This window comes from Nyctereutes procyonoides, unplaced genomic scaffold (assembly GCF_905146905.1).
Source record: "Nyctereutes procyonoides isolate TBG_1078 unplaced genomic scaffold, NYPRO_anot_genome, whole genome shotgun sequence".
NCBI classification, from domain to species: Eukaryota; Metazoa; Chordata; class Mammalia; order Carnivora; family Canidae; genus Nyctereutes; species Nyctereutes procyonoides.
The window spans coordinates 20,328,558-20,354,798 of record NW_026575020.1 but is presented as its reverse complement, the minus strand read 5'-3'; the positions used below and the strand labels follow the sequence as shown (position 1 = coordinate 20,354,798).

Sequence of the window (26,241 nt, the reverse complement as noted above, 5' to 3'; positions counted from 1 at the left end):
GAGCTATATTCAAAGCCAAAAGCAATTATTTCCCAGTGTTGGTGCCAACACTCCTCCCCTTTCCAGATGAGACCTGCTCCATTTAACCACCTGGTCAGAGAGCTAGCACAGAAGCATAAGTTGCTGATTATACATACCAAAGAGTCAGGTAAAATATAATATACTACATACAAAATAAACTGCCAGGTCTCAATGAAACCCAAAGGTATAATCACAAAATGGCATCATATTTATAAGAGGAATGAGTGGCAGCAAGAAGTCACTGAAGGAATTTTTTTTTTTAAGATTTTATTTAGAGATAGAGAGAAAGAGATAATGAGAGCGAACACAAGCAGGAGGGAGAGGGAGAAACAGACTTCCCAGTGAGCAAGGAGCCTGACATGGGACTCCATCCCAGGACCCTGGAATCATGACCTGAGCCAAAGGCAGATGCTTAACCAACTGAGCCACACAGGTGCCCCATTACTGAAGGAATTTTGAGAGAGAATAAAATGTTGTCCTGCTACATTTATACCCTCTGATAAAATGGAGACTGACTTGGGTACTCAAAACCTGTGCACCGTGTTTTGTTCACTAAAAGTTATTCAAAGGTCTAAGAATCTTAACAGATTCTATTTTATGAAAACTGCAGTGGCCTACTAAGGGAATACTGCTTCCCCTACTCAACACTTCTGACACCAAATGCGGGGGTTCTGTAGGCCAACCAATTCTCCAACTGATCAGACACCAAGTGGGTGTTCTACAATCAGTCCTGACACTGACTACCTGGAGGTAGGGCAGACCCCATAGATCAAAGATCTAGATCAAGACTGCCCCCCACATCAGACACCAGTAGCAGGTACCCATCACACTTCTGTCCAACCAGGCTACAAATCATGGGTTCCCATGACCCTTTCCTCATGTTCAGCATTTGCTACAGCAGCTCACAGAACTCATGGAAACACTTATTTTCATTTAGCAGCTCCTTATAAAGGACATTATAAAGGATAAAAATGAACAACCTAATAAAGAGATACATAGCATGAGTCCAGAAGTTTCCCAGGCACAGGAGCTTCTACCCCTAGGAGGGTTGGAGAGTGCCAACTCTCCTGGCACATGGATGTGTTCACCAACCTGGAAGCTCACTGAATCCCATAGTTTAGAAATTTTTACAGAGGTTTCATCACATAAACATGACTGATTAGTACACTAGAAGTAGGGGGTAGAGCATAAGGTATGGGAAGAGGCTGAAAGTTATAGTCCTCTAATAACAAGGTTGGTTCCTCAGGCACCCAGGTGCCCTCCTAAGGGCCCATCAAAAGTCACTAATTAGCAAACAAAAAGACATTCATTAATTCGAGAGAATCCAATGGTCTTAGGAGCTTTTATGGCTGGAAGTGAAGACTAAGACCAAAAATTATAACCAAAACAATGTTCCTATTGCCCCTGTTACTCAAGAAATTACAAAAGTTTTAAAAGCTCTTGTGCCAGGAACTGGGGATGAAAACCAAATAAATATTTCTTATCATTTCATAGTATCACACATACAATAAAAGTAAGTTAGAACTCTTTTTCTCTTACACTTCTTATTTAATTAATCTCTACCCCCAATGTGAGGCTCAAATTTGTGACCCTGAGATCAAGAGTCACATGCTCTTCCAACTGAGCCAGCCAGGCACCTCAGAAGTTAGAACTCTTAAGGAAAAATATTTTCATTATTATTCCTTCATGGTGAAAGTATTTATGTTCTTCTTACTTGATGAAATATTATTGAGACTGCTAAGACCAACAAATATAAATTGCATTTATTGTGCAAAAATTAAGGCTTAGGCTATATAATGGTAGTTTGGATGTAAGATGTACTAAATCTCAGCTTCTAGAAGAGTTGATTTTGAACTCAATCACCCTTTAAGAGAAGACATACCAGCTCGCATAATTTCATCAACCAGGAGAATGTTGGTGGCAATCACCGTGCTGAGGAAAAAGATAACAGGGTGAGTAAAGCCTACCACCCACTTTCATCTTTTCCCCCAGCAATCTGCAGCTACTAAAAGTGCTTTGTTCTTCAGTGATGTTGGTATGAGATCTTAGGAGACAGAGCTATCGTAAATACAAACATCACCCCTTGTATTATAATTTCAACTCCTTTGCTGATAAAATAAATTTGCTTTCATATACCAGCAAAACTGAGTTCATTTTTACCACATCATTTGCTTTTCCCCCACTATGCATGTGGTACTATTTCAGTAAACTTCTTTCCCTTCCCCTCAAGTAAACAGTAAGGTAAATGTTTCTTATATCTGATACTCCTAGAATTAAAATGGAAAAAGGACTGCAAAATGACAGATGCTAACACTAGTAAATGAATGCCACACCTTTTCTTACATTTAACCATTTCTCACTATAAGGTGGTAAAAATAGATGGGTTTTAAAGTTACTGATTATGTACCTAAAAAGTCTCTCTTTTATTAGTATGAATTTACCAAGAGTGAAGAAGTTGTTTTTTCACACAATAATTATCCCAAACTCCTGCATCTGCTGCTATCATGGGCTCACCTACAAAGTAAAAACAAACTATTTTAACACTACAATCTTGATATATTCTGTTAATACTGATTATATACTCTAACAGTGTTTAAAATACCACCAAAATTTCTAGTGTCCTGGTCACAATGACCTCCATATTATCAAATCCAATGCAGTGGTCAGTTCTCAGGCCTCATGGATCGGGAGGATTTAACACAGCCTCCTAACTATTCTCTCTTCACTTGTCTTCCAGAACACCACGCTCAGCCTGTTTTTTTCTTTTGCATTAGTGGCTCCTTTTCTGTCGACTTTCCTGGTTCTTCTTCTCTTCTTCCCAGAGATCTTAATGTTGGAGTACACAATGGCTTAGTCCTGGGTTCTTTTCTTCTCTCTCTATACTCACTCCCTAGGTGATCTCATATCCAGTACTCTGGATTTAAACCATATACATTCTTTTTTTTTTTAAATATTTTATTTATTTATTAATGACAGAGAGAGAGAGAGAGAGGCAGAGACACAGACAGAGGGAGAAGCAGCCTCCTCACAGGGAGCCCGATGCAGGACCCGATTCCCAGAGGTGGGATCATGCCCTGAGTCGAAGGCAGATGCTCAACCACTGAGCTACCCAGGCGTCCCTAAACCATATACACTCTGACAACTCTCAAGTTTTTATCTCCAACCCAGAGCTTTCTTGAGCCCTAGACTCATACTTCCAACTGTCTATTTCACTTGAAAGTCTACAGGTACTTAGAACTTTGCCAAAATTCAATGCTGACTTCCCCCCACAACAAACTGCTCTCCCCACAGTTCTCTGATGTGGTTAATGGCAATTTCAATCTTCCAGTTGTTCAGCAAACTCCTCTCCATAGAATAGCCAGAGTGATCCTTTCAAACATAATTAGGCCATGTCACACCTCTGCTAAAAATTGCTCCCTATTCCACCAGTAAAAGCAAAGTCCTCGGAATGACCCCACACTCCTGTGTGATCTTTCTATTACTTCTCTTATCTCCTTCCTCCTCCTCAAAAACTTTAGACACTGGCTTTTCCACTGGCTGCTCCTTCTGCCCAGGATGTTCTTTGCCCAGCTCCCCAACATAGCTACTTCCTTACTTCCTTTGACTTTTTTTCTATAGACATATTTTCAAGGAGGCCTACCCTGCCCACATTCTTTAAATTGCAAACCCCCACCCCTGCCTCATGCTACCATTCACAATCATCCTTATAGGGTTCTTTTATTTTTTTCATAGAATTTATTACTTCTTAAATACTCAGGGAACGTATTTATTAAGGTTATTGTTTACTGCCTATCCTTCTTTGCTATAATATAAGCTTACAAGGGCAGGGACTCATTTCTTTTGTTATTTGTGAATCTCAATAGTCAAATCACAAGCACTTAAAAACTATTTCTTAAAAGAATATTTCCTTTTAAGAAGTTCAAAAGTAAATTAATCATCCAAAATTTAAATATTGAAGTCACCCAAATCTCTACCCCCTTACTGTAAGTTCTGGGCCACTGTAGTACAACCTCTTTCTTTACTGAGCTGGTAATTTTTCTTCACTTTCTTACCTGTATTCAAATCTATGCCAACAGGTTGCTTTGATTCTGAATGTTCAGTCTGAACTTTTACTAATGTTTCTTGTAGGTCAAAACCAGAATTCTGAGCAAGAACCTTTAAGAATAAAAATAATAATATATTTTTGAAATATCTTCACATGTATATTTGAATATCAAATATAAAAAGGCACCGCTGGGATCCCTGAGTGGCGCAGCGGTTTGGCGCCTGCCTTTGGCCCAGGGCGCGATCCTGGAGACCCGGGATCGAATCCCACGTCCGGCTCCCGGTGCATGGAGCCTGCTTCTCCCTCTGCCTGTGTCTCTGCCTCTCTCTCTCTCTCTCTCTCTGTGTGTGTGTGTGTGACTATCATAAATGGATAAAAATTTAAAAAATATATTTAAAAAAAAAAGGCACCGCTCTCTAGTCTTGTGAAAACATTCATAATACCATAATCATCTCCTTTTGAAAAATTCCTTCTTAATCTAAATCAAACTATGTATTTTAAGTATCTAGCAGTTTTTATATTTACTTAAACATCTTCCCTATGTACATCACACTAAACTCTGAGGACATTACAGTCCCCCTCCCCCATTTCCATCCCATTACATTAATTTCACTCCTCGCAAAAGATTTTTTTTTTTTAAGATTTCTTTAAAAAAGGAAAGGGACGCCTGGTTGGCTCAGTTGAGCACTTGATCTCAGGTCATGACTTCAAGCCCCCCAAAGGGGTGTAGAGATTACTTCAATAAATAAATAATTTTTTTAAAAATAGAAAATTAGTAGAATGGTATTATTTCTTCTCACCCCTTTAGCCACACATGTTCCAGCTTTTCCTAGGCACCTCCTAAAGGAACCCTACATATTTTCAGGATCTTTGTGTATCTCATCAACATGAGGACAGTCACAACCTGTGGCAACAGGAATGGAGATAACAGCACTCCAAACTAGGTTTATTTCCAAGTAGTACCAAACCAAACCAATAGCTTATAAGTAAAAAGGAACCACCACTGTATACCAGGCTTACCAGTTTGTGTCAACTACTGGATCATCACTTAACTGACTTTGCCGTTTTGGGCAAAGAGAAAAATAAGATATCCAATTCTCAAAGATTTAACAAATTATGAGTAACTTTAAAGCAGTTATCAAAGATACTTCACTAGCACTGTTCTTAATATTTTAATTCATGATAATAACATCTTTGATATGGTCTTCTGTGTTTCTAAGTGGTTCAAAACCAGATTAAGGCAAAGGAAAAGCAGAAGTAATTCTCTGTCCTTCTGTTAATACATGGAAAAAAACATCACTTTCTCTCCTTTTCTAAGTACTAAAATGAAAATGACAAAAGCACACTTGTATTTAGGAGTGCTGAACAGCCTGAAGTTCTCATTTCTTCCAATTTAAAGTAATGATAATACTCTGGATACCACCAAGATATAAATCTACCCTAAAGGCTAGTTAAATTTTAAGTTCTAAACTTTTTTATTATGATTAATCGTGAATCATTTTTGAAGGAAATTTCTGGACTTACTTCAACTTTTGGTGCTCAGAGATAAGCAAGGGGGTAATTTAGTTATTTCATGAAACTCTGACAAGGATTCTGAGCTATTAACTAAAAGTTTCCCTGCTTTAGTTGTAACATATCTTAAAGAGAACTATGTGGGGAAAAGCAAATAAAAACTGTCTTCCTACTGTAGTGTTAGATAATGCGGACAATTTATAATCCAACACCTGTAATGTCTAACCAGTTGTTCTTTGGCCATTAGGATAGCTGTACCTTAGGAATAATGAGGAGGGCATCAGCAAAAGCTTGGACTCCAAGACGAGCTCTTCCTTTTATACTGTGCTTGTATGTAACAAGAGCATCTGCTATTGCCACTTCAACTGCACCTGCTCCCGGAACTACACAGCCTATTGGAGGGAAAAGATTGGCAAGGCATGCCAGATAGAAACACCAGAGAAAAAAGCTTTTAGCTATCCAAGTGTGTTCAATTACACTGCCAACACCTAAAATATATCTAAATATATACAAAAAATAAAGTACAGTTGCAATAAAGTACAGTCCAGTGGTTATTCAAGATGCCTTATGAAGAATCCTTCACAATTATACACAATGAAATAATTAGGCATGGTACAGACAACTGGCTGCAAGCAGCTTATCTCATTGTTTGTAAGAGTAAGCATTCTTCCACCCTCATCTTATTCCTTCATGACTACATCTAAAAGATAGTTATCTATAATTTATAGAGACAAGTAACCAATTGTGGTAGCTCATTTGAAAAAAAACTTTAGACCAATGTAATTTGGCCGCTATTTTGGTATAGAATTTCTGTACTGAAGCAAAACCCAAACTGTCATCTGAGGAAAAAATATAGGCGTTCTTATTATTCTAAGATAAAAGCTCTGGTTAAAAACATCAATTTTCACAACAGGATATGACTTTTATACCTGCCAGTATAGTTTTTATAAAGTTTATGACTCTCCTTTGAATCAGCAAATTTGCTTTGGAATCATTCATCTTTAAAACAAAACAACAACTCAGAAAGAAGCTCTCTTTAACCCACATAATTTTTTAATTATTCTCCCCCTCTTCTGCTTCCCTGTACAACATAACTGCTTGAAAGAGCTGTCTATCCACAAGGTGACTGTACCCTTGTCTCCCATTCACACTAAAACTTCCTTGTGAAGTAACACTGTACATTAATTATGATGGAATTAAAAGCTAATTTAAAAAAACTTTTTTAAGTTTCCTGTGAAATACTGAATATACACAAAAGAATATTTATATGCATAAAGTATAAAGAATCAATGCACAAATAAATGTACTTATGTACCTCCCACCCACCTGAAGAAACAGAACATTACCAGTAGCTGTGAAAACTTCCCTGACCCCATTCTGTGAAAACACAACATATTGCAATTTGTGGGTTGCTACTAAAGCAATACCCAAAAAGAAACTTGTATCATTAAACACCTATATTAGAAAAAAAGAAAGGTTTCAAACCAGTGACCTCAGCTTCCACCTTAAGAACTAGAAAAGAGGAGATCCCTGGGTGGCTCAGTGGTTTTTCTGCCTGCCTTTGGCCCAGCAAGTGATCCTGGAGTCCTGGGATGGAGCTCCACATTGGGCTCCCTGCATGGAGCCTGCTTTTCCTTCTGCCTGTGTCTCTATCTCTCTCTCTCTCTCTCTCTCTCTCTGTGTGTGTGTCTCTCATGAATAAATAAATAAAATCTTAAAAAAAAAAAAGATTCTCTTTCCTCCTTCCTTGCCCCTCCCTTCTCTCCAAAATAAATCTTTAAAAGAAAGAAAAGAGCAAATGAAACCTAATGTAAACAGAAGAAAGCAAACAAAAAAATCAATGAAATAAACATGAACATCAAAAAAAGAACAATGTCACAAATGGAAAAGGTAATATCATTATAGATTTCACACATTAAAAATATAATAGTAAAAAAATATATATATATAATAGTAAGAGAATATTATGAACAACTTTATGCTAACAAATTTGAAAACTGGGGCTCCTGGGTGGCTCAGTGGTTGAGTCTGCCTTTGGCTCAGGGTGTGATCCTGGAGTTCTGGGATTGAGTCCCACATCGGGCTCCTTGCATGGAGCCTACTTCTCCCTCTGCCTGTGTCTCTGGCTCTTTCTCTATGTCTCTCATGAATAAATAAATTATAAGTAAATAAACAAATAAATAAATAAATAAATAAATTTGAAAGCTTAGATCAGGAATTAGCAAACTTTCTGCAAAAGACCATATATAAATATTTTAGGCTCTGTGGGCCATATTACCTCCTTTGTAACTATTTGAATCTGCCATTGCAGCACAAAAAGAGCCAGAGGTAATACATAAATGAAAGGGTATAGCTATATTCCCATAAAACTTTATTTACCAAAAACAAGCAGCAAACAAGATTTAGCTCATGGGCAGTAGTTTGATGATCATCTCAACAGAAAAAAACAGACACAAACTCAAAAAACAAAACAAAACAAAAAAACAGATAACCTGAATAGCCCTGTATCTATTAAAAAGATTTAATTTATAGTTTACATTTTTCCCATGAAGAAAACTACAGGCCCAGATGGCTTTACTGGTGAATCCTACCAAACATTTAAGAAAGAAGTAATATCAATTCTACACAAGAATTCAACACTTTCAGAAAATTAAAGAGGAGAGAATGCTTTCCAACTCATTTTATGAGGTCAGCATTATTCTAACAGCCAAAACGATAAAGGAATTACAAGAAAAATACAAATATCCCTTATGAATATAGATGTAAAAAATTCTTAACAGTATTTTAGCAAATCCAGTCCAACAATATACAGGAGGAATAATACACATAGCAGCATTACTCACAATAACCAAAAGGTGAAGTGATCTAAGTTTCCATCAATGGATAAATAAGGTGGTATATACATACAATGCTCTATTATTCAGCCTTAAAAAGCAAAGATATTTTGACACATGCCACAACATGAACCTTGAAAACATCATGCTAAGTGAAATAAGCCAATCATAAAAGGACAAATACTGGATGATTTCACTCACATGAGGTACATAGAAGAGTCAAATGCATAGAGATAGAAAGTGGAATGGTGGGTTCAGGAAGCTGGGAGGAGAGGGGAATTGAGAGTTATTGTTTAATGGGTTTGGAGTTTCAGTATTTTAAGATGAAAAATGTTGTTGATGGATGATGGTGATGCACAACACGTGAAAGAATGTAACTTATTGCCATTGAATTGTAACACTTAAAAATGATTAAAATGACAAATTATATATATATGTATCCACAATTTAAAAATAATTTAAAAACTGTAATCTATTTTTAAAGAGGATAATACATCATAAGTAAGGTTTATCCTAAGAATGTAAGGCTGGTTGAACATTTGAAAATCAAGATAATTTACCACATTAATAATCCAACAGAGAAAAAACATTTAGATCACCAGAGAAGCAATTGACGAAATCCAACACCTATTCGTAATAAAAACTCTCAGCAAGAGAAGAGAACTTCCTCAACCTGACAGAAGGCTTTTAGAAAAATCTACAGCCAAATATCATACATAATACAGAAAGGCTGAATATTTTCCCCCTATGATCAGGAGCAAGGAAAGGATGCCCACTCTCACCATTTCCATTCAACAAATGTACTGAAGCTTCAAGCCCATGAAATAATGGGAAAAAAGAAATAAAAGATATTCGTATTGGAAAGGAAGAAGTAAAACTGTCTTTATTAGCAGACAACATGATCATTTATATAGACAATTCAATGAACTCTATATGCTACTACAATAAGTGAGTTTAACAAGGTTGCAGAATTCAAGATCAATACACAAAAATCAACTGTATTTCTATATGTTAACAACAATCAGAAATTGAATTTTCAAAACATCATGTACAATTGGACCAAAATTCATGAACATAAATCCAAAAAAGATATGCCACTAAAAATGACAAAATATTTCTGAAGTAAATAAAAAATATATATATAGTTGAAATAGAGTCAATAAGGCTCAAATCAATAAATATGCCATGACTCAATACTGTTAAAATACCAATATAAAAATATAATTATATAAATATATATAAAAATATAAATATATAAATTCCAACCAAAATCTCAAGTCTTCTGGTAGAAACTGACAAGCTGATTCTAAAATTCATATGAAAATACAAAAGCTTTTTTTTAAAGATTTATTTGTTTATTCATGAGAGACACAGAGAGAGAGAGAGGCAGAGACACAGGCAGATGGAGAAGCAGGCTCCATGCAGGGAGCCTGAAGTGGGACTCGATGGCGGGTCTCCAGGATGACACTCTGGGCTGAAGGTGGCGCTAAACTGCTGAGCCACCGGGGCTGCCCTGAAAAAGATTTTAAATAATCAAAAGAACCTGAAAAAGAACAAAATGGGAGGATGACACTGCTGATTCCAAGACTTATCATAAAGTTACAAGTAACCGGGACAGTATACTAATATTGAAATTGACAAACAGATCAATGGAACAGAATAAGAACCCAGAAATAGAACTATACAATGATTTTAAAAATAAATTTCTAAAAATAAAAAATGATACTATAGCATTAAATTAAGTGCTTTTTCATTTCATAAATAGAAGTTAATTAAAAGGGCAGCATAGTGGGGCACCTGAATGGCTCAGTCGGTTAATCACTTGACTTTGGCTCAGATCATGATCTCAGGGTCCTGGGACCAAGTCTCACTTCCGGCTCCCCACTCAGGGGGAGTCTGTTTCTCCTTCTCCCTCTTCCCTCCCCTGACTTGTGCTCACACGCTCTCTTCCGTCTCTCTCAGTAAATAAATAAAATCTTTAAAAAAAAAAAAAAGCACAGCATACTTATTAAGAATATTCCAATAGAAAAATCTTCACAATCCAAACTATAAATTATCCAGAGTGAAGTGAAAGAATAGTAATCACTCATACCTTTTGAAATACTATATTTATACATATATATAATGATAGATTTATTACTATTTTAAAAACACATCAGGTTATATCCATCACAAAAAAGAGCCTACCATCTTCAATGGCATTTTTGATGGCACGAAGTCCATCCCTTATAGCATCCTTGATTTGTGTGAGAGTATGCTTATTTGGTCCTTTAACCAACAAGGTGACAGAACGAGGGTTAACACAGGCCTCGATAAAAGTGAACTTTTCTTCACCCTAGAGGATAATTCAAGAAGATATAACTCTAATGCTTAATGTCATTATGAAAAGAATCCAACCTTCATGTGAGTTTTTCTTATCAAACTAACTAAAATATGTGTTAAAAGCAGTTAAGTTATATTTGAACTCTCAACAAACATTTCGATAAATAAATTGTAAAATCTGTTCTGTGGATTATTCAGACATCAAATGTTAAAGGCTGAATTAAAAGATTCAGGATTTTTTAGAAAAGGTTTACTCTTCACTTTATAGCCATTGCCCACAGAGATACTCACTAATGTACACTCGTGTACAAGACCAGCATGTCCCAAGCAATCTATACTGAGGTCTTCAAGAGAATTCACAGCCATTCCACCACAAGCAAGAGAAAGTCTGAAATGACATATGTCACCATAACTTTGGTTATAAAAAGCATTAATTTCTTAACGGTGAAAAGATACCTAACATAGAAGACTGCATTGTCGCTGAGTTGTATTGTTTTTAAAATCTGTTTTAAGAAGATAAAAGCCTTCTTTGTACTTCAACAAAGTTCTGAGGTAGGTCAACAATCTTGACTTTTGACACTTGCATTATTTATTGAAATCAAAAACATTTTGAATTTCTATGCTACTATTTTGCTCAACAATGCTTACGCATAAGCTAAAAGGAGTATCATAGGATTATTTCAACTCAATCTGTTAAAAAACAGGATATATAATTATCTGCAAGCTCACCTTTCCATATTTCTTCTTTTTGCTCTGCGAAGAGCTACTATGCCATGTTTTGCAAGAATGTCCAAGGAAAATGGATCAATTCCCTAAAATCAAATTAGCATAAAAGTTATAAGCATATCTTAAGCCAGTACTTATCAAACTTTTTCATCTCAGCACTGCTTCATTCTTAAAAATTATTAAGAACCCAAAAAGCTTTTGTTTATGTGAACTGTATCTATAATACTTGTCATATTAATGTGATGAGCTCTGGATGTTATACTATATGTTGGCAAATTGAATTTAAATTTAAAAAACTTAAAAAAGGGACGCCTGGGTGGCTCAGCAGTTGAGCATCTGCCTTCAACTCAAGGCGTGATCCCAGGTCTGAGGAGTTTGAGTTCCGCATCGGGCTCTCCCAGGGAGCCTGCTTCTCCTTCTGCCTGTGTCTCTGCTTCTCTCTGTGTCTCTCATGAATAAATAAGTAAAATATTTTTTAAATAAAATTAAATTTAAAAATAAAAATAAAAACCTTTAAAAATGGCATATTAGAAATCAAAATTGAAAAAATTTAAATATTAATCCATTCAAAATAAGAAACCCATAAGCCCCATGTCAGCCACACTCAGCAGAAAGTCTACTGGTGATTCCCTCTGCCTCTGCCCCTCTCCTGCACTCGCATGCACTCTCTCTCTCATCCTCTCTCAAATAAATAAATAAATCCTTAAAAACAAAAGACGTTCTCAAAAGAAACTGCCTTAAAAAAAAAAAAACAGCAAATGTGTGGTAGTGTGGCAATAAAGAATGTATGACTACTAGAACAGTTTGGTACTACTGCTTTGATTTGTACTAAGGTATCAGTAGCTTTACCTAACGATGCTTTTGCATGACCATTGCAAATGTGGACACAATGTCAAAGGCATTATTATTATTATGAAAATAATTCTAACCTCAAGGACTCCTTGAAATGGTCTTAGGGACTCCTCAGAATCCACAGACCACACTCCAAGAAATGTTGAAAAACATTTACAAATAGTTAAAATCTGAACTTTCTCACCTTTTGATTAATGACAACAAATCCCTTATTGGACTGAGCACAGACTTTATCTTTCAGGTCTATTATTTTTTGTACTCTATCTTCAATAAATTTTCTTTCCGCTTTTACCAATTTCTCTTTCTCTTCAGCAGTCTTATAAAAGAAACCAGAGCTCACCTCTCTAAAAGATGAATAAAAACAAGCTAGTAACAGTGGAGGAAAAAGGAGATAAAGGTAGGAGTTTACACTAAACATTTCGGAGGGAAGAAAGAGATTAAAAAACACTTCTAGGGGATCTCTGGGTGGCGCAGCGGTTTGGCGCCTGCCTTTGGCCCAGGGCGCGATCCTGGAGACCCGGGATCGAATCCCACGTCGGGCTCCTGGTGCATGGAGCCTGCTTCTCCCTCTGCCTGTGTCTCTGCCTCTCTCTCTCTCTCTCTGTGACTATCAGAAATAAATAAAAATTTAAAAAAAATTAAAAAAAAACACTTCTAGGAGGTGCCTGGGTGGCTCAGTTAGTTAAGCATCCAACATGGTGTGGGCTCAGCTCATGATCTCAGGGTGGTGAGATCAAGACCTGTGTCAGGCTCCATGCTCAGCATAGAATCTCTCTCTCTCTCTCCCTCAGTCCTTCCCCCACTCTCTCCTTCTCTAAATTAACTAATTAAACTTAAAAACACTTTTAGAAAATACAATTTCAAAATTTACAAAGAGTAACTGCCACGTACGTTTTTTCATATTCTAGTGACACATTGCAAGTAAGGATAAATGCATCTTCCACTCGCTTCTTCATATCTGGATGACGGGCGCCATGATCCAAAACTAATCCTCTGATCATTCTATTAAAAATATGTAATGTTTCTTACTCTGAATATACACTCTAAATTATTATAAAATAAGGATTGTATTCTTAAAATTGTAATAGAACTATCAGGACACACATTGCTTCCTTGCACCAACTTTAAGCCTAACACATAATTAGTAAAATTAGAAAAGAAAATCTACTTTAACACAGTATGACTGTGAAGTCACAATGAAAAGTCAACCCAGAATTATTCTCTAAATTATGTGGCTCACACATATGACACAGCTGGTCAAATAATGAAAAGTGGGCACACAATGAGTTCCTTAGGAACATTTGTTCAAAATAATTATATGGAACAACCAAAAATTCTTAACCTAAATGTGCAACAATAGGGCATTGTTCAGCAAATAAATGACCCAACTATTTGGTGGTCATGAAAACTATGTAATGACATGGAAAAATATTTACATAGGTAGCTGATAAACACAAAACAACAAACTACCTATAAAGAATGATTATATCTATTCTTTTAAAAAAATAAGCACCTTGCTATTGACAAAAAATAAAAGGAACCTGGAGTAAAGTTATGCTTGGGTGGTAAACAGATAATTTGAGGGTGGGAGAGGCTTTTTCCTGTTTTCCAAATTTTCTTTTAAGAGTAAATATTTTTATAACCTCTAAAACTTCATTTATACCCAATTAGGGAATAGCATTTCTACTTATGAATCTTTTATAACCAGTATTTGTTCTACATTAAAGTAAAGAAATAATTTTTAAGTAAATGTAATTATAAGGAGTTTTCAAAATTTTAATCTAACTACTGATTTTAATATAACTACAAAATTTAATCTAATTACTCAACTCCTGACTTCCCCCTCTGACTCTCAGCAAATGACCTTGCTGCTTTGAGAAAATAAAAATACTGTCCTATCATTACCTCCACCAATCCACCTGCACTTGAACCTAAACCTCCTATTCCTATGAATGAACTGTCCATGCTCCTCTCCACGTGTGTACTCTACTCTATTTCTCCTCTCTGCTCCAGCATTGTCCCCACTCCCCATCCAACCCCTCCTCCTAGCCCATCAATTCCTCCTGCCTCCAGGAGCATCCTCATCAGGTTACAGACTTGCCATTGGTAATCCCCATCTTTAAAACAATGTTTCTCCTTCAAGTCCTTTCTTATACTCCCTTCTAGCTACTGCCCCATTTCTCTGCTAACCTCCTTAGGGTGGTGTAAACTTAAATCCTCACTTCTTCCCTAACCCTTCCCTCTCGATCCCACCTTCAATCTGACATTCACACTCACTCCTTTTTTGAATCAGTTCTCATTAAGCCACCAAAAACATTAAATGCTTTCTATATCTAATGGTCATTTTTCAATCCATAACAACTGGCTCAAAGTTTCAGCAGCATATGACATAGTTGATTATTACCCCCTTGAAACATTCCTCTCTTAGCTTCTGGGACACTACCTTCTCTTGGCTTTCCTCCTACCAGTGACCACCCTTTAGTCTCCTGTGCTGAATTCTCTTTGTCTTCTCAATATCTAAACTTTGGAGTTTTCATGGCTCAACCTTAAACTTCCTCTTCTACCTATTTTCACTTCCCAGGTGATCTCGTTACCTTTCATAGGTTTTAAGTCATCTACACATGGATGACGCCCAAATTTGTCTCCAGATCAGACCTCTGTTCTGAATTCCAGACACACTTCAACTCTCTACTTAACATCTCCACATGGATGCCTAGTAGGCACATAAAAACATAACATTTCCCAAACTGAACTCTTATTTCCCCAAATCTTTTATTTTTTATTATTTTTTTAATCTTTTTTTTAAGATTATTTATTTACTTATTCATGAGAGACACACAGAGAGAGACAAAGACAGAGGGAGAAGCAGGCTCCATACAAGGAGCCCGACATGGGACTCGACTCAGGGTCTCCAGGATCACAACCTGGGCTGAAGGCGGCGCTAAACCCCTGAGCCACCCAGGCTGCCCTCCCCAAATCTTTTCTCAGTCTTTTCTATCCCAAGAAATGGTACTTCCCCTTTTCCAGCTGCTCCATGCAAAAACCCAAGATCCCTGACTCTTTACTTGTCACATTCTATGTTGAACCATCAACAGATCTTATTGCTCCTTCTTCTAAGTATACTCTGATCTAAACTGTTTTCATCCCTCACCTATATTACAACAACCAGAGACCCTTCTGAAATACAAATCAAGAACTGCTCTTGCCCTCAGCAATGGCAGACTAATTTGGACCAATCCTACTACTAAAACCAACTAAAGGGGGATCCCTGGGTGGCTCAGCGGTATAGCGCCTGCCTTGGGCCCAGGGCGTGATCCTGGAGTCTCCTTACATAGAGCCTGCTTCTCCCTCTGCCTGTGTCTCTCCCTCTCTCTCCCCACCCCCGACCTCGGTCTCTCATGAATAAAAAAATATATATATTAAAAAAATAATAAAACCAACTAAAAATTCTGGGTTAAAAACAAAAGCCCTGGGGCACCTGGGTAGCTCAATTGGTTAAGCATCTGATTCTTGATTTCTTGATTTCAGCTCATGTCATAATCTCAGGGTTGTGAAATTGAGCCCTGCAACAGGCTCTGCACCGGGTGTACAGCCTGCTTAAAATTTTCTCTCTCCTTCTCCCTCTACACCCCACCCGCACTGGCACATATGCGCGCGTGCGCGCACACACACACACACACACACACACACACTCAAATCCCTAAAAAAAAAAAAAAAAAAAAAAACCTCAAAAACATTAAAGAGCTATAAAATAGTAAATAAAACTCCAAGAGATAGGAAAAGAACTACAGGCACTCTTATCCTAAAGTCATTAGACAATTCAGGAACATTTGAGCTTTGTTTTCAATAAGCTCATACAATGAAAAGAGGACAGAATTGAAAGCTCAGGGCTCATCCAAGGTAGGGGGTCTAATAGGAGACGCTCTTCCCATTAAGTAGGAACCCCAAAGGGGTACATACTCAGGGTATAAAACAGAAGGATGAACTAAGCAAGCAGCCTTCATACCAACCAGCAGTTAGAATTAACTGGATAGGGGTGCCTGGGTGGCTCAGTTGGTTAAATAGCTGACTTGATTTCAGCTCAGGTCATGATCTCAGGGTCCTGGGATCAAGCCCTGCAGTGAGCTTTATGCTCAGTGGGGAGCATAAAGGGAGAGCTTAAGGTTTCTCTTTCCCTCTCCCTCTCCCCCCTACTGCTCACATGTGCATGTGTTCTCTTTTCCTCTCTAAGATAAATAAATATATTCTAAAAAAAAAAAAGAATTAGTTGGAGATTAAAAACGAAAAGCAAAAAAAAAAAGCCCCCAAGCTGTGGATTTAATTTAAAGTATTGCCTGGGGAATAAAGGGGAAAGGAGAAAAAATAAGTGGGAAATATCAGAAAGGGAGACAGAACGTGAAAGACTCCTAACTCTGGGAAACGAACTAGGGGTGGTGGAAGAGGAGGTGGATGGGGGGTGGGGGTGACTGGGTGACGGGCACTGAGGTGGGCACTTGACGGGATGAGCACTGGGTGTTATTCTATATGTTGGCAAATTGAACACCAATAAAAAATAAATTTATTAAAAAAAAAAGTATTCCCTGGGACACCTGGATGACTCAGTGGTTAAGCATTTGGACTCTTGATTTCAGCTCAGGTCTTGATCTCAGTGTCATGAGTTCAAGCCCCATTTTTTAAAAATAAAAATATAAAATAAAATATTCCCTGGGCTCCTTGCAGAGGCAAATTCAAACCCTCTATGCAAAAATGGACCTTCACCCTAGGTCTCAAATTATCTCTACAAATACTTTTTTCAAACACAATGAATGGCACATATAGAAACAAAATACAATTAATGAGAACCAACAAAACAGAATAAACACAAAAAATAGACAAGCCAAAACTTCAAATATTGTAATTATCAGATATGAACTATATGTTTAAAAAAATATAAGGCAGGTTTGGAAAGATCTGCTGGGAATAGGACACCATAGAAAGTGCCACGGCAAATTTAAGAAAAACCAGGTAAAACTTCAAGAAATAAGTAAATAAAGATACCCACAAACACACACACATATATATATTAAAATAAATAAGAAAGCATTTTCAAATGAAATGTATTTGGATTGACTTCAAAATAATCCAGGTTTGGGGCAAGGAGGAGGGAGGGAGAAAAGAGGAGCATAGAAGGGAAATAAAAGGAAAAATAAGATAGGCTACATGTTGAAATTGATAAAGGTGGGTGACAGGTATGTGGGAGTTCACTATTTTTCTCTCTTTTTTATATGTTTAGATTTCCATAATAAAATGTTTAAAAGTCATTAAGTCCAAAATCAACAAGGTGCTACCTACCCTGAGTACATACATACCCTGACAATGTCAATTGCCTGGCCTTTCTTTCCTCTATGATTTCATCTCCTATCCTTTTTTCCTCTTACTGTGCTCCAAGGACACTGGAACATCTCAGCACACTTGTGCCTTAAAGCCTTTTCAATCATTATTCCCTTGGCTTAGAACACTCTTCCTCCAGATACACACATGGTTAGCTCCTTTTACTTCTTCAGATACCTCCTTTGCTCTCTAGTTTCCTATTACAAGGTCCTTTCTTAACATTGTAAAATCACACACATGCTCTCACATAGTCACTGTACCTTCTTCACAGCATTTATTATCACTTATGGATTTACTATCTCCCTCAACTAGAAACATAATCTTCTTGGAGAAAGAAATTCTGTTTTGTTTATTCTTCATTCCTACCACCCAAAATAATGACTGGCTCAGGGTACATATTCAATTAATATATGTTGAATTAATAGACTCATGTTGAATAAAAGTACGGAAATTAACAAAAAAATATCTGAATTAAACCAAATATTCTAGAATCTATGGATTGTCAAAGTTTATGTGGTTTACTTTGTATCAGTTTCTGATTTATGCTTCATCTCCATGATTTCTACCATGAAGAGATCAATAGGATAACCTGGTCTTCTAATAGTCAAAACAGAATCCACAACAGCCTGAAAGAGAAGCGAACGAGAACAGTAAATTAGTGGTCTACTAAAAGGAACCACTGACTCAAGTATCACCAGACTAAGCAGATAAAGGGCTTCATATCTCAAAATACAGGGCAAGGCCAAAGAGGGCCACTCTATCATGGACACTAATAATAACCAATACCAATGGATACTTTAGAGCCTAAAGGAATTTCAGAGATTATCAGGCCCAAATCCTCCATTTTACAGATAAGTAAACTCCAATAAAAGTTCAAGAAATTAAAAAAAAATTACAGTCTTAGGGGCATCTGGGTGACTTGGTCGGTAGAGTGTCTAACTCTTGATTTTAGCTCAGGTCATGATCTCAGGGCTATGGGATCAAGCCCACATCAGGCTCTGCACTGGGCGTGGAGCTTGCTTGTAATTCTCTCTCCCTGTCCCTCTGCAACCCCAATCCCCACCCTGCTAGCTTACACTCTCTTGTCAAAAAGCAGTTATGGTCCTTTTTCCTTTTTTTGAAGATTTTATTTATTTATTTGAGAGAGAGCAAGAGTGAGAGAGCACAAGCAGGGGGAGTGGCAGAGGGAGAGGTTGAGAGAGGGAGAAGCAGGCTCCGCACTAAGCAAGGAACCCAAAATAGGGCTCAATCCCAGGATTTTGGGATCATGACCTGAGCTGAAGGCAGATGCTCAACTGACTGAGCCACCCAGATGCTCCAAAAGTTGCTGTCTTAAAACAGTCTAAAACACAGTTGCAAAGCCAGGACTAGAATTCAGTTCTCTTCAACTGTCAACCTATTACTCTTTCTACTATCAACACTACTCAAACTTTTCCACCAAAGAACATATTAAAGGAAAAGAGGGAAATGTAATCTAAGGTAAGAGCTAAAATTTGCTGGCTATACCAATATGGAATTTCTTAAGTTTTGTGCTTTATCATGAAAAGTTTCCACATCATGCCATAATGTACGTTCGTTTTAATGTAGTAAAGCAATGCTTTCCCCGAAAACTGTAAAGTAAAATTGACATTCTAGAAAGACATGCCCTACTTATTCTGCCACATATCCCCAAGGATATACAATTTGAGAAGCATGGTGCAATACATACTATTCTTTAGCTCAGAAAGTAATATGAAAACAAGTAATTAAATGCTACAGTGTAATCATCTTAAAATATAAATAAAGCAAACAGCTATACCTTAGAAAACTTTGAGATCACATGGTATTTGGTTTTGGGGCTTCATAGGAAATAAAGACAAAGACCCCTGGATAATATCAGTGTTTCTAGAACACCAGAAGAGAATGGGAGCCCTAACCAGATAACATGAAGATTCTGGATCACTTGATATATGTACTCCCAACAGGAGAAAATACTACAGTCTTTATATGAACTCCGTTGAGCAAGAAATTATCTGATCTTAATCTGATTTGCCAAGTAGGTTTTCCTATTAGTAAGGGGAATCAACCAGAAATAACTCAGGTATTCCAGTCCATTTGTCATTTATATTTCTGAAAGTAAATTAGCAAGACAGCATTCTGATTTATATGTCAATGTCTTGTGATTTTGGTTATGAATTTGTCGTTCCTGATAAACCTATATATTCAAATTTCAAAAAATACTAAGCTGAGGAACAGTGATGGTATCAAACGATAGCCATCTGATAAAAACCTTCTCAAAATACTCAGTCTTGCCCTTATATTCCATATATGTTACCTTTAGAAATAAACAAAACAAATATGTACTTCCTAGATGTGAATATTATCTATCTGATTAATCATGCTTCATTAAAGTGGTAAGCTTAACAAGTTCCCCATGTGTCACTCACACAATAAATATGGACCACTAGGTTTAAGAGACCAGTATATCACCCTAATGACATCCACACAAGATGACTCACAGGCAACCAAACTCCTAACTTACATGTTAACTTAAAAGAAGGTTTAATATGATACTTTAAAAAAACTACACATACTATTCTGACCAATCAAGTCTAGTCTCTAAGTAAGTCTATAAATGTTTGTCTTCCATATTTTTATTTCATGTTCAAAAGAACCACATGCAATGGTTGATTATTTTACAGAAAAAAGAAATCACCACGTATTAGTCTATACTCATTCTGAATGCAAAAGTTTAGTCACATACCTCTATTAACACATCAGCCAATTCAGCATGGACTTTAGTTTGTAGAGATGTCCTAGCCACATCTAAGAGGATTTCTCTTTTCATCTCCTTGTTCACTTTAACTTCTTCCAAAACTTCAAGTGCTTTTATCTTTGCAGCTTCAAATCCTTCAGCTATTATTCTGGGGTGAAGGCCCTATTATAACAACATAAAACTAAAATTTATAAAGTAAGTCATCCAAAGTAAAAGTAATCATCTTCTCCTATTAATAGGTATATCCAGAAAAAGTAATATTACCCACATTAATGCCACTAAATATGTTTATGTATATAATCTATAAAAGTAATTTTTCAGTGCTTCATATTTAAAACAACCTCAAACTTACAGAAAAATCGTAAGTCCAGTAGAAAAAACTACAAAAGTCCTCTTTATTTCCAAAAATTATGACACACTGTTATATGGTACCCTTCTGAATGGGCACAAAAGAAAAAACTCCTTTTAATACAGAGGAAAAGAACCAGCACTGGTTTGGAGAAAAGTATAGACAGACACCACCTTCACCAAACATTAACACAGTAATGGGACAAATAGGCACCATGTGCCTCCTGATACAATGCATTAAGGACACCTTAGAACTTGTATGGTATTTGTGCGAAAAGTTCATAACCTGAGCCTAATTATGATAAAATAATCAAATCAAAACTGAGGACTTTCTACAAAATAACTGACCTGTGCTCTAAAAGTAGCAATGTCATAAAACACAATGTAAAGATTATTCCAGTTTAATTGGGCACCCTGCTCAGCTAGAAGTTGGCTTCTCCTTCTCTCTCTGCCCCTCCACTCACTCATGCTCATGCTCTCTCTCTCTCTCTTTCTCTCAAAAATAAAAAATAAAAATAAAAAAGATTTAGCCCAGATCTTACTCCTTCAGAAAGTGCCTCCTAATTCACCAATTTCCAAAGTGCTAGTTCAGAATATCCTTCCCTCCTCAATGTTTCTATCATATCTTGTGCCTAGCTCTATCACTATACTGCCACAGTTTCATAATTTTGTCAATGTCTGTCAGCACCTCCCCCTTCCCAAACTTTTTCCTCCCTAAGAAACCCTAATTTTGTTTAGGTATCTCTTCCTCCAGTCTCCAAAGGAAGCTACCTTCTGTACTAGCTCTAGGGGTGGATCTTGATTATATTAAGTCAGTTCCCTGAAAACCTGTTATTGATTTGGAATGGACACAAACCAAAGTTGACCCAATCATATTATAAAGGAAGGACTTATATTCCATAATTGGGCAAATGGCTTTCTTTTGCCCTCTCGTGTTGAGTGTTACTAAAGTATGCAGGTATTCCTAATTTCTTCTGACAGTCTTATAATCAGGATAGAAATAAGCCTTATCATGAAACAGCAATGTAAATGGAGGAGCTAAGAGACAGAAAGGACCAGGGTACTTGATGACTAATAGAATTCTTTAATCAACCAACCTTGGAAGTTTTGTCATGGGAGATTATTTATTGTTTAAGTAACTTTTAGTCAAATTTCTATTGCTTACAGCCAAAAGCATCCTAAATGAGGTACATTGCAGGTACTGAATTACTAGACAATTCCCAATACTAAATGAAACGTCAAGAAGTAATAATTTTAGGACTTTGACCAGGTAATGCTTTGCTAAAATAGTCCTTAAAAGAAAGAAAAATTCAAATACTTAATTAGAGAAGACAGATAAGTAACACCAAGAGAAGAATACAGATTGAAAAAGGGCACTGAGGTAGAAATGTGTGTAGTAATTTCAGAGGCTTGTGAGTAGCCTGAAGGAGTCTGGCTAGAGTAGATGGTATGTAAGAAAAATAAAACTAAAAAAACTAAAAAAAAAAAACTTAAAAAAAAAAAGAAAACTAAAACTAGAAAGATAGGTAAATTCACAATGTGAAAACCTTCAATTATTTTTCTCCGGTTATTTTTTTTAAAAGGTGTATAATTTAGTTTCAAGAGTATCAATGATGTTTTGTTTTTTAGGCCATTATTCATGGTTACATGGCTAATTTTTTACTTATATATCCTAAATATTTCATTTTAAAAAGTGGGATATAATTCCAATGAAAGGCATTATTTTGGCCAAAAAGCACATTATTATTTCCTTGTATAATTGTCCAAAAGTATCTTGATAAAAATTACTTTTGCCCTCTAAAATTAAACTATTTTAGTAGTGGAAAAAAATTCCCCCATTCAAATGAATAGGAATTCTATAAAATGCTAATACCTCGGAAATGTAAAGATCAGCTTGTTTTAGTAACTCTCCAATAATTAGAACATTGGAAGTAGTACCGTCTCCTGTAATGTCATCCTGGGCTGTTGCTACTTTTGCTATCAAGGAAGCCGTTGGGTGTTGAATTTGCTGGAAAAGGTAAACAACAGATTTTTTTTTTTTAAGATTTTATTTATTCATGAGAGACACACAGAGAGAGACACAGGCAGAGGGAGAAGCAGGCTCCATGCAGGGAGCCCGACGTGGGACTCGATCCAGAGTCTCTAGGATCACGCCCCGGGCCGAAGGTGGCGCTAAACTGCTGAGCCACCCGGGCTGCCCTAAACAACAGATTAAAAAGAGAGAATGAGTTTTGGTCTAATGAAACAAGATAATCTAAGGTCCAATAGTAAAATTAAGAAATAAGCTTCAGGGCAACCCGGGTGGCTCAGCGGTTTTGCGCTGCCTTCAGCCCAGGGTGTGATCCTGGAGTCCCGGGATCAAGTCCCACGTCGGGCTTCCTGCATGGAGCCTGCTTCTCCCTCTGCCTGTCTCTGCCTCTCTCGCTCTCTCTCTCTCATGAATAAATAAATAAAATCTTTTAAAAAAAAAAAAAGAAGCTTCATTATACGAGTTCACAAATTGTTATTATCAATGCTTAATAAATGTCAATATCAAATTATTTAAATTGAAAACTAATGAGGTTTGAACGTTTTTTAAGAGTCTTTGTTTCAGGGGATCCCTGGGTGGCTCAGCAGTTTAGCGCCCGCCTTCGGCCCAGGGCGTGATCCTGGGGTCCCGGGATCCAGTCCCGGGATCCAGTCCCACGTCAGGCTCCCTGCATGGGGCCTGCTTCTCCCTCTACCTGTGTCTCTGCCTCTCTCTGTGTGTCTATCATAAATAAATAAAATCTTTAAAAAAAAGTCTTTGTTTCAGAATGCAATGAGATCAAATCCTTGAATCTCTAAGATGAATATATTTACTAAAATTGCAAAGGATTTTTTATATTTTCATGATTACAACTCAGTGCCTTTAAAAGATGTAACTGAAAAAAAAAAAAATGTAACTAGGCAGCCCCAGTGGCTCAGCGGTTTAGCGCCGCCTTCAGCCCAGGGCCTGATCCTGGAGACCAGGAATTGAGTCCCACATCGAGCTCCCTGCATGGAGCCTGCTTCTCCCTCTGCCTGTGTCTCTGCCTCTGTCTCTCTCTCTGTGTGTTTCTCATAAATAAATATTAAAAAAAAAACCTTTAAAAGATGTAATTTGGAAGTATCCCTAAGCTATTATTTGAATTGTAAAAAGATTTGAAAAACACCAAAATCATCTTTTATTAAGGTTTAACCAAACAAGTATAACCCATGACTGCAGTACTTAAGTGACAGCCTTGGTTTAAACATATACAATTTCTACTATGTTCTAGGCTTACTAAGATTTATTAAAGTCAGCAGCGTCAGCTCACCATCTCATGGAGTAGTACATTGCCATCTTTGGTGAGTTTGATATCACCTGCACCAGAAACAAGCCTGTTCAGAAAACAGTGATATTATTAACCTCATATGTCAAGAGTCAAGCAAGGCATTCTCATTTCTTGCCATTCACTGTCCTTAATAAAAGGAACTGAGCCTCAGGGCACCTGGGTTGTTCAGTGGTTGAGTGTCTGCCTTAGGCTCAGGTTGTGATCCCAGGGTCCTGGGATCGAGTCCCACATCAGGTTCCCTACATGGAGCCTGCTTCTCCCTCTGCCTATGTCTCTGCCTCTCTCTGTTTGTCTCTCATGAACAAAAAAAAAAAAGAACTGAGTCCCAAAACTTCCCATGTGCCATGTGGCAATACCATGGTAATCACCACCATGTGCAGCCTACAGAATCACTTCTCCCCATATAGACTGCTATAGCGATTTCATTCGAAATGGAGCATTTACAAGTTGAGAGAAATTGATGAGTTATGAACAGCAGTTTGGTCAAAAAAGGATACTTGGAAATCTACAAACTACAAAATCGTAAATTTCCTGCAAGCTTTTTATTTTGGTGAAATGTTACCATTCATTCACTCAACTTAGTGTCTTCCCTCATCCCTCACGTTTATTAGATCATCAAGTTCTGTTGATTTTACAACCTAAATATTTCTTGAATCTACTCCCTCCTCTCCACGTCTACTGTCATCAACAACTCTAGCCTGGACTTAGCATCCTGGTATCTCTGAATTTGAATCTACCCTCCACACTATATTTATCTTTCTAAAACACAGTGTGACCCTGTCAGCTCCCTATTCAAAAATCTATGTTCTCCATCATCTTCCAGGTAAAATCCAGACTATTTAGCAATGAGGTAGTTCACCTTTCCCGCTCTGGCTTATGTTTGTTTTTCCTGCCACACCTGCCAATGATATCTTGTGGTTCCCTTTTACACATCATGTTTGTTTTCATTTCTGTTGGATTTACACCATTGGGCTTTCTTGTTCCTTAAGTTACTAGGACTTTAGTCCCTTCTCCAACTGGTGAACTCTAACTTATCTTTCAAGGCTCTGATCAAAAATCTGTTGAGAGGGCAGCCCGGCTGGCTCAGCGGTTTAGCGCCGCCTTCAGCCCGGGGCCTGACCCTGGAGACCCAGGATCGAGTCCCGCGTCGGGCTCCCTGCGTGGAGCCTGCTTCTCCCTCTGCCTGTGTCTCTGCCTCTCTCTCTTTCTCTGTGTCTCATGAATAAACAAACAAAGCCTTTAGAAAAAGAAAAAAAAAAAAAAACAAAACCCTGTTGGGAGGCTTCTCCTTCCCCCTCAGTCCTATCATAGGATTCCTGGCCTATATACCACATATACACCACCCCTTCATCACCTGGGTTCCCAGCATCCGGTTAGTATACAAGCGCCCTCTTTTACCGTTAATATTAATTCTGCTTACTCCTCTTAGAACGTCTCTCTCTCTCCTAAACATTTTGGTTCTCTTTTCCTCACTCTTCTAAAGAAGATGGTGATGCTACGTAGAGATGCTGAAAGGGTGGCTCGGAAGCAGCGTGGGCACAGAGCGTTCAGACAACTTGCCTAAGGGCGGACAGCTGGAAGGGAGCTTGGATTTGGACCCACACCTGCCGGGCCCCAGGCCTGTGCCCTTACGGCTGCGACACGGCCCCACAAGTCCCCAAGTAAAGACACACAGTGTCAAAGCGCAGGGGAGTTCCCCGGCTGGCGCTTCTAAGGGACCACATCAGGGGCACGGGAACGTTAACGGAAGGCGGGGGGGTGGGGTGGGGGTGGGGGTGGGGGGACGGACGGGCCACGGGCGCCCTCCGCGCAGGAGTGACAGCGAGGACAACGGGCCCACGGGTGCTTCCTGCGGCTCCAGGCTCCCGGCGGAACTCCGGGTCCTAACCGCCGCTCCAACCGCCCCGCAGGCTCACATTTTCATGGTGCCCTTGGGCCCCAAGTTGGTGCGCAGGACATCCTGCAGCCCTCGGGCGGCGCAGATATTGACGGCCAAGGCCGCCTGGGCCCGCGCCACCTCAGCCTTGGAGTTGATGGCCTTGACCGCAGCCATCGCATCACCCGGCGCGCCACCCGCCAGGTAGTGACAGCCTCAGCCGGGATCCCGAGAGGAAGCCGGGG

At 38.0% G+C, this 26,241-nt stretch overlaps 1 protein-coding gene across 3 annotated transcripts; it reads right to left on the bottom strand.

Annotated features, from left to right (window-relative positions):
• Positions 1–1,847: 1,847 nt before the first annotated feature.
• Positions 1,848–26,173, bottom strand: CCT6B (chaperonin containing TCP1 subunit 6B). Of its 3 annotated transcripts, XM_055323478.1 has the most exons (14): positions 26,037–26,173; positions 24,103–24,166; positions 22,659–22,793; positions 20,426–20,599; positions 18,205–18,308; positions 13,204–13,314; positions 12,497–12,656; positions 11,464–11,546; positions 11,026–11,122; positions 10,600–10,747; positions 5,837–5,970; positions 4,074–4,176; positions 2,463–2,535; positions 1,848–1,953 (listed from the first exon to the last, which is right to left on the bottom strand). In XM_055323478.1, the coding sequence occupies exons 1-14, from the start codon at positions 26,171–26,173 to the stop codon at positions 1,881–1,883; spliced, it is 1,596 nt and encodes a 531-aa protein (XP_055179453.1). In that variant the 3' UTR covers positions 1,848–1,880. The 3 variants fall into 3 exon arrangements, with proteins under 3 accessions (XP_055179453.1, XP_055179463.1, XP_055179473.1); XM_055323488.1 differs by lacking the exon at positions 13,204–13,314; XM_055323498.1 differs by lacking the exon at positions 22,659–22,793.
• Between the last annotated feature and the right edge of the window lie 68 nt (positions 26,174–26,241).

Excerpts from the sequence above, each read along its gene's own strand:
- CCT6B (XM_055323478.1), bottom strand. The coding sequence starts at position 26,173 with ATGGCTGCGGTCAAGGCCATCAACTCCAAGGCTGAGGTGGCGCGGGCC. Across the intron at positions 12,657-13,203 it reads TCACTAGAATATGAAAAAAC|AGAGGTGAGCTCTGGTTTCT; the intron begins GTACGTGGCAGT and ends TTCATCTTTTAG. Across the intron at positions 4,177-5,836 it reads CCCTCCTCATTATTCCTAAG|GTTCTTGCTCAGAATTCTGG; the intron begins GTACAGCTATCC and ends TTATTCTTAAAG.